At 40.2% G+C, this 11,543-nt stretch overlaps 1 protein-coding gene across 3 annotated transcripts in view; it reads left to right on the plus strand.

The window, feature by feature from the left end:
• The window catches only part of LOC112260456 (E3 ubiquitin-protein ligase COP1), a 34,525-nt gene extending 24,342 nt beyond the window's left edge, over positions 1 to 10,183 (plus strand). For all 3 annotated transcript variants that reach the window (XM_024435589.2, XM_024435590.2, XM_024435591.2), the window contains exons 16-20: positions 3,711 to 3,828; positions 7,421 to 7,545; positions 7,837 to 7,997; positions 8,847 to 8,891; positions 9,223 to 10,183. In XM_024435589.2, the coding sequence (XP_024291357.1) occupies positions 3,711 to 3,828; positions 7,421 to 7,545; positions 7,837 to 7,997; positions 8,847 to 8,891; positions 9,223 to 9,240 (467 nt within the window). In that variant the 3' untranslated portion in view covers positions 9,241 to 10,183. The remainder of the gene's footprint in view (positions 1 to 3,710; positions 3,829 to 7,420; positions 7,546 to 7,836; positions 7,998 to 8,846; positions 8,892 to 9,222) is intronic.
• The last annotated feature ends 1,360 nt before the right edge of the window (positions 10,184 to 11,543 follow it).

An 11,543-nucleotide genomic window follows, 5' to 3' on the forward strand; every position in this document is an offset into this window, starting at 1 on the left:
TCTCTCTACTATTATTCTGACATTTAACATTCTTAAAATAAGGTGGTGATCCTAACTGACCTTTTAGACAAGGCAATTTTTTACGAGGATTAAATGTCAGGCATTATGAAACTGAGTTTAAATGTATTTGGCTAAGGTGTATTTAAACTTCAGGCTTCAACTGTTCTGAAAGGCCCCAGAGTCTACCATACCACTAAGCAAGGGGCACCACCAAGCAAGTGGCACTATGAAGACCAAGGAACTCTCCAAACAAGTCAGGGACGAAGTTGTGAAGTGCAGATCAGGGTTGGATTATAAAAAATCTAACTTTGAACATCCCATGGAGCACCATTTTAAATCTGTTATTAAACAATGGACAGAATATGGCACCCCAACAAACCTGCCAAGAGAGGGCCGCCCTCCAAAACTCACGGACTAGGCAAGGAGGCCATTAATCAGAGAGGCAACAAAGAGACCAAAGATAACCCTGAAGGAGTTGCATAGCTCCACAGCGGAGATTGGAGTATCTGTCCATAGGACCACTTTAAGCTGTACACTCCACAGAGCTGGGCTTTACTGGAAGAATGGCCAGAAAAAAGCCATAGCTTAAATTAAAAAAAATAAGCAAACACGTTTGGGGTTTGCCAAAAGGCATCTGGGAGACTCCCTAAACATATAGCTGAAGGTACTCTGGTTAGATGAGACTAAAATGTAGCTTTTTGGCCATCAAGGAAAACGCTATGTCTGGCGCAAACCCAACACCTCATCACCCCGAGAACGCCATCCCCACAGTGATGCATGGAGGTGGCAGCATCATGCTGAGGGTATGTTTTTCATCGACGGGGACTGGGAAACTGGTCAGAATTGAAGGAATGATGGATAGTGCTAAATACAGGGAAATTCTTGAGGAAACCTGTTTCAGTCTTCAAGAGATTTGAGACTGGGTCGGAGGTTCACCTTCCAGCAGGACAATGACCCTAAGCATACTGCTAAAGCAACACACAAGTGGTTTAAGGGGAGATGTTGAAATGTCCTGGAATGATTTAGTCAAAGCCCTGACCTCAATCCAATTGAGAATCTGGTATAATTTAAAGATTGCTGTACACCATCGGAACCCATCCAACTTGAAGGAGCTGGAGCAGTTTTGCCTTGAAGAATGGGCAAAAATCCAGACATACCCCAAGAGACTTGCAGCTGTAAATGCTGCATAAGGTGACTCTACAAAGTATTGACTTTGGGGGGTTGTGAATAGTTATGCACTCTCAAGTTCTGTTTTTTTTGGTCTTATTTCTTGTTTTAAACAATAAAAAATATTTTGCATCTTCAAAGTTGTTTTAATCAAATTATACAAACTCCCCAAAAATATATTATAATTCCAGGTTGTAAGGCATCAAAATAGGAAAAATGCCAAGGTGGTGAATACTTTCGCAAGCCACTATAGTCTAAAATCAGAGAACACACAAAAACAACACATGCATAAACATTAGAATACTATGTCATCATCACTACACACACTGGCCTGTAAAGTGTCTCTTGGGGATGTTTCTGTGACCCCAAGCTGATGCAGTGTCTATCTTCAAGCCAAAGTTTTAATCTGTTTTGCAAGCACATGTTTCTCTGTCTGTGACTCTTTGCTGGCCAATCCAAAATGACCTAAGGTTAAATAATTAAGGCTTGGAAAGGTTGTGCCTTAACAGACAAATCTTCTATGAAGTTATTCCGTAAGAGAGCCTTAACGGACGCTATCTGGCCCTTTTTTCTAATTTTTCCGGATTTCCCATTTATTATAGTGGAGATCTTGATGAAGGAAGTGGCTAACAAGTTTGCGCATTAGTCTTCTCTGGCTGTTATTGAGTGATGTTCTCTGACCTCTCTTAGTAGTTTTCTGGACCTCTCTGCCTTCCATGATGACAATTACCTGCTTCCTCTTGGCCATCATCTCAAGTCTTTTCAGTCTTTTCTTTAGGTTGACCATCTCTTTAGGTTGACCAGCAGCTTGTTTTCTGTGTAATGCAGCTTTGCCCTCAATTTTGATAGTGTTTTCTTTCTTCTGTTCCTCTTTTTGGGTGATTCCTTTGGGGTAGATGTCTTCATTGGTCCTGGTGTCTATAGAGATGCCTCTCTTCTTTTATGAGTTGAGGTGAAAATGGCTGTTCTCTTGGAGGCTGTGTCTTCTTGAAGATTTTGAATAACTTAATTTGCTTCTTGGACATGTTGAAGTGTATCATCTTCCTGGCTTGATGATGTCATGTCCAATACAGCTTTTAGCTGTTTCTTTCTTCTGTAATACCTTTTTGACCTTTCCTGCTACTCTTTTCTGTTTTCTTCTTTTCATGTTGCTTCTTTGTCAGATCTAGAGTTGATTTTACTATTTTGATTTCGTTTTTGATATCTGGAACTGGAAAGGTAGCATGAAATGAGCATGTCTCAAACATGAGAAAATCTTACTGTTATGGACACGTCATCCTATAGTAGAGACGGAATGGCTTACAGACTGTGTGTGTGTGTGCATCCTACAGTAAGGAATGAATGCTTACAGACGGTTTGTCTGTTTGTACACATCCTATAGTAGGGACTGACTAGCAGACTGTATGGACATCCTATAGTACAAACTAAATGGCTTACTGTGTGTGTGTGGTGGATGTGTGACTTCCCATAGACACTGTATGAGGGCATAGGCTCCTAACCTCTCTCTCTCTCCTTCCTTTGGTACTCTTCCAGCAGTTCTGGATTTTGCTAAAGCTTTCTTTTTGTCCCTTGCTTGACTGTTTGCAATTAAACAGGACATAAAGCAAAATATCAACCATTAGTAAATAATATTTAAATTAATAGTTATTTATATATATTTAAAAAATATAGTCTATGATTAAATTCTCATTACCGAAACAGAATTTCTCTCTACCGCAACTGGCCTTAAATTGCATCGGTAAGTGAGAATGTTGTTGCGGAGGATGAGAAACCTTAGCATGTTTTGCTAACAATAGAAAAGACATGATGACTAAGCAAATGTTTACTCAATGTACATAATTAGACATTAATGAAGTATATTTTCATAGAAAATGTTAAATAACGTTTTTCTAAACGTGGAAACCTACCGTTATCTGTAATGATAATTAATTATGTTGTGTATGCAGTCTGACAAGGATCTTTTTTAACTTTTAACTGGAGAAATATAAAGAGATCTGCTTACCTGGTAGCCATCTTGAAGGTACTGACATGTTTTGCTTCATTCAAAATCACACTTTATTTCAAATTCTCTGTGTTAACAGTCCTTCAAAATGTTGTGGAGGATGAGAACATCAGTCATAGACACTTCATTTTTCCACAATTCTTTCCATTTATTATTATACATGAATATTCAGTTCATATTTTCTGTCATTTGAAAACGTCTAGAACATCCATTTATTTTTTTCAGAATATTTTAATTTTACTCTGTTTTAAATTACAACAACATACATTCAGACAGCTGGACGGTTGCAGTAATGAGAATTTTAGCAGAAAATGCAATAAAATATAAAAATAATTAATTACTATATTGAAATCACTGTTTGTGCAAGGTAGAGAACACTATCTTATATTTTGTTATATTACCAAATTACATGTTTTAAATTTAAAATCATTACTGCCATGGTATTTTAATGGTTTCATGAGAATGACCTGAATGCGCTGCTACTTCTTCCAAACCCCCTCCCCCAAATTACAACTGTGTCCTTTTCTGCATTTTCTCCCAGACCACTGTGTCCACTACTACGACCTCCGCAACACTAAACAGCCTATCATGGTGTTCAAAGGCCACAGGAAAGCTGTGTCCTACGCTAAGTTTGTCAACGGAGAGGAAATTGTATCTGCGTAAGTCACCTCAATCAAATTAAGTTTGGGTTGTCACGATTTGACATTTTGAATGACTGTATGGTAAATGTTCCCCAAATGAATACAGCATTTGCCTTTTAGGTCACTGATCTTAATTCTTTAGAGCCTAAGACGTTGGGTTGCGCTAAACTGACGACGTATGGAATTGTTTAAAGCTGGTCATACTATGGACCATAGAAACACATTGAATAACACATTCATGAATGGCAACAAGGACAAAAAAATAATGAAAAACCAGGATTTGAATAGCGTGTCCTACATCTAGGATGTGTGGTATGTATGTATGTACACTGCTCAAAAAAATAAAGGGAACACTTAAACAACACAATGTAACTCCCAAGTCAATCACACTTCTGTGAAATCAAACTGTCCACTTAGGAAGCAACACTGATTGACAATACATTTCACATGCTGTTGTGCAAATGGAATATACAACAGGTGGAAATTATAGGCAATTAGCAAGACACCCCCAATAAAGGAGTGGTTCTGCAGGTGGTGACCACAGACCACTTCTCGGTTCCTATTCTTCCTGGCTGATGTTTTGGTCACTTTTGAATGCTGGCGGTGCTTTCACTCTAGTGGTAGCATGAGACGGAGTCTACAAACCACACAAGTGGCTCAGGTAGTGCAGCTCATCCAGGATGGGACATCAATGCGAGCTGTGGCAAGAAGACTTGCTGTGTCAGCGTAGTGTCCAGAGCATGGATGCGCTACCAGGAGACAGGCCAGTACATCAGGAGATGTGGAGGAGGCCGTAGGAGGGCAACAACCCAGCAGCAGGACTGCTACCTCCGCCTTTGTGCAAGGAGGAGCAGGAGGAGCACTGCCAGAGCCCTGCAAAATGACCTGAAGCAGGCCACAAATGTGCATGTGTCTGCTCAAATGGTCAGAAACAGACTCCATGAGGGTGGTATGAGGGCCCGACGTCCACGGGTGGGGGTTGTGCTTACAGCCCACGTTCTGCTGCCTGCAACATCCTCCAGCATGACCGGTTTGGCGGTGGGTCAGTCATGGTGTGGGGTGGAATTTCAATGGGGGGCCGCACAGCCCTCCATGTGCTCGCCAGAGGTAGCCTGACTGCCATTAGGTACCGAGATGAGATCCTCAGACCCCTTGTGAGACCATATGCTGGTGCGGCTGGCCCTGGGTTCCTCCTAATGCAAGACAATGCTAGACCTCATGTGGCTGGAGTGTGTCAGCAGTTCCCGCAAGAGGAAGGCATTGATGCTATGGACTGGCCCGCCCGTTCCCCAGAGCTGAATCCAATTGAGCACATCTGGGACATCATGTCTCGCTCCATCCACCAACGCCACGTTGCACCACAGACTGTCCAGGAGTTGGCGGGTGCTTTAGTCCATGTCTGGGAGGAGATCCACCACCTCATCAGGAGCATGCCCAGGTGTTGTAGGGTTGTCATACAGGCACGTGGAGGCCACACACACTACTGAGCCTCATTTTGACTTGTTTTAAGGACATTACATCAAAGTTGGATCAGCCTGTAGTGTGGTTTTCCACTTTAATTTCGAGTGTGACTCCAAATCCAGACCTCCATGGGTTGATAAATTTGATTTCCATTGATCATTTTTGTGATTTTCTTGTCCGCACATTCAACTATGTAAAGAAAAAAGTATTTAATAAGAATATTTCATTCATTAAGATCTAGGATGTGTTATTTTAGTGTTCCCTTTATTTTTTTTGAGCAGTGTATAGATAGATATAGTACCAGTCAAAAGTTTAGACACACCTATTCATTACAGGGATGTTCTTTTCACTATTTTCTACATTGTATAATAATACTAAAGACATCAAAACTATGAAATAAAATGGAATCATGTAGTAACCCAAAAAGTGTTAAACAAATCAAAATATATTTAATATTTTAGATTCTTCAAAGTAGCCACCCTTTGCCTTGATGACAGCTTTGCACACTCTTGGCGTTCTCTCAACCAGCTTCATGAGGTACTCACCTGGAATGCATTTCAAGGTGTGCCTTGTTAATTTGTGGAATTTCTTTCCGCTAGTGGCCAATCAGTTATGTTGTGACATGGTAGGGGTGGAACACAGAAGATAGCCTTATTTGGTTAATTTAAAAAAACGCTCTATATTATGGCAAGAACAGCTGAAATAAGAAAAGAGAAATGACAGTCCATTACTTTAAGACATGTAGGTCAGTCAGCCTGGAAAATGTCTCGAACTTTGAAAGTTTCTTCAAGTGCCGTCACAAAAACCATCAAGCGCTATGATGAAACTGGCTCTCATTAGAACCGCCACAGGAAAGGAAGATCTAGAGTTACCTCTGATTCAGAAAATGTGTTTGTTACCAGCCTCAGAAATTGCAGCCCAAATAAATGCTTCAGTGTTCAAGTAACAGACACATCACAACATCAACTGTTCAGAGGAGACTCTGGGAATCAGGCTTTCATGGTTGAATTGCTGCAAAAAAAAAGCACTGCTAAAACACACATTTGAGATTTTTGGTTCCTACCGCTGTGTCTTTTAGACTTTTTTAACAGCCAGAGTAGGTGAACGGATGATCTCTGCACATGTGTGCTTCCCACCGTGAAGCATGTAGGAGGCGGTGTGGGGGTGCTTTGCTGGTGACACTGTCTGTGATTTATTTAGAATTCAAGGCACACTTAACCAGCATGGATACCACAGCATTCTGCAGCGAAATGCCATCCGCTTAGTGGGACTATTATTTGTTTTTCAACAGGACAATGTCCCAAAACAAAGGGCTATTTGACCAAGAAAGAGAGTGATGGTGCTGCATCAGATGACCTGTTCTCCACAATCACATGACCTCAATCCAGTTGCGATGGTTTTGGATGAGTTGGACCGCAGAGTGAAGGAAAAGCAGCCAACAAGTACTCAGCAAATGTGGGAACTCCTTCAAGACTGTTGGAAAAGCATTCCTCATGAAACTGGTTCAGAGTGCCAAGAGTGTGCAAAGCTGTCATCAAGGCAAAGGGTGGCTACTTTTGAAGAATCTAAAATATATTTTGATTTGTTTAACACTTTTTTTTGCTTTCTACATGATTCCAATTGTGTTTTCTACGGTTTTGATGTCTTCACTATTATTCTTCAATGTAGAAAATGGCAAAATAAAGAAAAATCCTTGAATGAGTAGGTGTCCAGACCTTTGACTGGTGCTGTTTTTAGAGGTTTAAAATAAATAAATAAAAAATAAAAAAGTTAACACTTTTTTAATGTAGGCACAACTACCTTCACACTTCCATTCATTTAAAACTGTTACAGGTTCCTTTCACGGTAATCACATAACATTTGTTGGGGGGTTGTAGAGCAAAATATAGAACACCATAGTGTTTGTGAGAGGCTCATCTTCTTTCCATAGTTTGTTGGCCAAGCCGTTCGGGCGCTACAGACAAATCTGCAAGAAAAACGAATTTAGGGATGTCTCATGGTCTAACATACATGCTCTCACCTTTCACAGCAGATGTGGAAGGGTGACATCAGAGGAAGCAGTGCGTCGATATGCAGCCGATGCAATAAAAACATATCTGTAGCTGAAGTGCATGTTCTGCTGACATATTTCCTCTTCTATACCACACAGCTCAACAGATAGCCAGCTGAAGCTGTGGAATGTAAACAAGCCCCACTGCTTGCGCTCATTCAAGGGCCACATCAATGAGAAGAACTTTGTTGGCCTTGCCTCCAATGGAGACTATGTTGCGTGTGGTAAGTGGGACCGGACCATGTTGACAGCTGCATGCTGTGTGGTGCTGGAAAAGTCCAGTGCCACACATTAAATGCTTTTACTCAGATTGTGTCAATCTGATTGACATTCATATGTGGCTTAAGAATTCATGCTGTTTGGAGACTAAATGACCAATTGTGCAGTTGTTTCACAATTCCTTTTGGGTGCATTTAAATGTAGTGTACTTTTATTTGATGAGTACTAAAAGAACTGATGAAATGCCAGATTTTGGAGTTCAATCACTGACAATGATGTGATTATTTTCTCTGCAGGAAGTGAGAACAACTCTCTGTATCTATACTACAAAGGCCTGTCCAAGACACTGCTGACATTTAAGTTTGACACTGTGAAGAGTGTGCTGGATAAAGACAAGAAGGAAGATGACACCAATGAGTTTGTCAGCGCTGTATGCTGGAGAGCTATGCCTGACGGGGTAAGAGTGTGTTTGTCAGACCAGTGGAGATTCGTATGTCTGATATCCAGTGTATATGTCTGCGTTACGGTTAAGCCTTTTGAATCGGCTGCAAACAAAATATTTACTGACAACAAATGCCTGTCTTGTGACCTTAATGATGCTCCCAGTATAGGGAGTATAAGAAGCTAGCGTATTCCTCTAGGCAGACTGACACCACTGTCCAGTGGAGCATGTTATTACTCTCTCACACAAGGACAAGTAACTGCCACAAGAATGGCTCATTACACAAACAGTTTGGTCTTAAGATAATGGTCACTATCTCAAACACATCAAACCACCTACAATTTCCATGGTTGGTAAATACAAGAACACAGGGTTGAACTACCTGGCAACACAGTCATACACCATGGTGTGTCACTACTTAAATTACCCCCCTTGTCACTGCTTAAATGACCCTCCCCCCCGATGAAGTCTATGGGCCAAAATGCATCGGTTTCAACAATAAATAATCATTTTTATTAAGGCCACTGCATATTTTCCAAAAGTTACTGAATTTCCTCTCGTGTTCAGTTTGCTCCTAAATTCATGCCCCTTGGTTGTAGAGCGAGGTAACAACATTGTTCCTTTCTGTTTCACTGAATTTCCTTTAGCAGCAGCTCAGTTTTCTACCGGTTTTGCACCATATGAAGTTGATAACCTGATGACATTGTTTGAATATTATAGATACATTTATAGACACTCTTTGAGGCCACATTGTTGTTATTTAGTAAAAGCATAATTAGGGAAATAGAATAATGTTGGTGTCAATCAATCACAAGTACTAATTTAACAGTTTCATGGTTTGTGTTTTTCTGACCTCTCTTATAGGACTCCAATGTGCTGATTGCTGCAAACAGTCAAGGAACAATCAAGGTTTGCTTTTTGATTGTATTTGTCTACTTACGTACTTAGCATTTACACAGTCTTTCTCTTGTTGGGAACTCACAATGACCATCTTATTGCAGGCTATGTCAATTGGGGTCTATGTAGGGTTTTCAGCCTGGATAAAATGTAGACTACAAAGGCTGCCCAATTCTGATATTTTCTTACCACTAATTGGTCTTTTGACCAATCAGTTTTTTTTCAGAGCTGATCTGATTGGTCATAAGATCAATTAGAGAAAAAAATATCAGAATTGGGATGCCTGTGTAAATGCAGCCATGGTGTTTCCTTCCTGCTCACATGTATTTTTCTCTCATCATAGGTACTTGAACTTGTTTGAAGGTCCATCAGATCTTCTTATCAAAGCCTCTGGAAACTACTGCTCCATTTCATGGCCAGTCTGAGTCCGGGGAATGGAGCATAGTGGCTTGGTTGAATGGAAATTTCGTCATTCAGGATCTAAGGAACTGACCAGGTTGGAAAAATGAACTAAACCGAAGTCCTTTGATTTTAATGAGCAAGAATACTTTGGAATAGACTTTGAGCGGATCGTACACTAGTATAGTGGATGTATATAATTCAGTGACATTGAGGGCCTTTCTGCACAAAAGTGGAAGATGAATCTTTTGAAATCCTCTTTTTGAATAAAGTTATTGACCAATAGAACATTTTAACATGATTTGAGGTTGAATTGAAATGTTATTTTTAATAAGAACTTGTACAAATGTATTTCAATAGAGGTACATCCAGCAAGAAGCTACATTTTAAAGGCCAAAGCACAAGTCAAAACGAAAATAAAATGCAAAATGACTCATCTTTGTATGAATGCTTTTTGAGCCCATTGTGTCATCTTCAATAGTCTTTGTTTTACCCCTATGTTTGGCCTATGTGTTTGATGATTCAAGGAATGGTAACACCTTTAAACTGGACTTGTTTTTGTTCTGCAGTGAAGTTTTCAATGGTGTGGCTTTGCATTAAGAATGTTAGGAGTTGACAATGTTTGAAAACTCAACAGAAGAATCAGTGACTGAGACATTTCACTCATGCTACAGTATATTTCTCTTATGTCACATTAAACTAAACATCTATTCGATAATACAAATCCTGTCTCAAATACTTTCATTTTGTATTAAGTCATGATGCATGTTGCAATCAGTACACATCAACACATGAAATCAATTGGATTTGCTAGACAGCCAAGACTTACAGTACTTACCTATTATCTGATAAACGACCAAGAGATGTTTTTTATTTGTATATATTAATAAATTATTTGCAGAGAATTTTGTCTTTGCGTTGAGTTATTCTTGGTTTTAAAAAATAGCAACGTAACACTGAAATTGAGTAGTGTAATGCCAAATTATAGAAAGGTTCTGACTTCGAAGTAACTTCTGTGATCTTGATTACTTTGATACTGTATCTTCCCAGTTTGTACAGGACCGCCTCCTTGAACAGTCAATTTGCTATTAATTATTTATAGGACGGTTTTCCTTGTTACCCCTTGAGTTCCTAAGTATTATTTTCTATAATTAGACATACTGGTATCTGAAATATATTCAGAAAACCCTCTCCTTTTTCAGTTGCGGCTTACTTTGACTATTACAGAATTATTGTAATTTGTACGTGTTTAATTGTACCCCTCAATTCCCATGACTTGTAACTGAAATAAATAAATTAACTGAATTAACAGCTTCTTTCTTTTGCTGGTATACATGTCAGCAATTGTCAGAAGTTAGAAGCTGATGAGAATTATTTTTTTTCCAGCACACCACCTCTAGCTTAATTTTCTCCCCATGCAGTACCATGGTAACAGACATCCTCTTCTCTTACTGCAACCCTTTGGAGTGGATCCTGTGCCTGAGGATGCTACTCAGAAGCCCTTCATGTAGCAGCTCCTCTCTGTGGGTTAGCTTGCAGTGTCCCACTCGTAGTCAGCCTGAGAGCATCATTATAGTCCAGCTGAGGGAGAGAAAATAGGACCCAACTGTCAATCACATCAGGAGGCACTTCACTCTGTCTCTCTTTGTCTCTCGCTCTCCCATACAAACAGTGTATTCTAAAGTTGGTGGAGCCTGGGCATTGGAGTTTGTGTTTGATTAATTTCTGACGTACTGCCTCAGTTGTTTACCGTGATCTGCACAGCACATCCACTGAGGTGGCATCTCTTTATCAGATAACGGAACCAGGCATTTAAGATGCCGATTAAAAGACAAGAACTGCTCTCTGGAAAGAAATCTAGACTTCAGCACGTTAATGACTGATCTAGATTGGTACTTCAACACTGAGTAAATTACCGGCTTCCTCAACAATAGCTTATTAGTGTGATTGAATGCCTTGCCTGGTTCACCAATTATTTTGCAGACAGAGTTCAGTGTGTCCAATCGGAGGGCATGCTGTCCGGTCCTCTGGCAGTCTCTATGGGGGTGCCACAGGGTTCAATCCTCGGGCCGACTCTTTTCTCTGTCTATATCAATGATGTTGCTCTTGCTGCGGGCAATTCCCTGATCCACCTCTACGCAGACGACACCATTCTATATACTTCCGTCCCGTCCTTGGACACTGTGCTATCTAACCTCCAAACGAGCTTCAATGCCATACAACACTCCTTCCGTGGCCTCCAACTGCTCTTAAACGCTAGTAAAA

Source organism: Oncorhynchus tshawytscha, linkage group LG10 (assembly GCF_018296145.1).
Source record: "Oncorhynchus tshawytscha isolate Ot180627B linkage group LG10, Otsh_v2.0, whole genome shotgun sequence".
Taxonomy (NCBI): domain Eukaryota; kingdom Metazoa; phylum Chordata; class Actinopteri; order Salmoniformes; family Salmonidae; genus Oncorhynchus; species Oncorhynchus tshawytscha.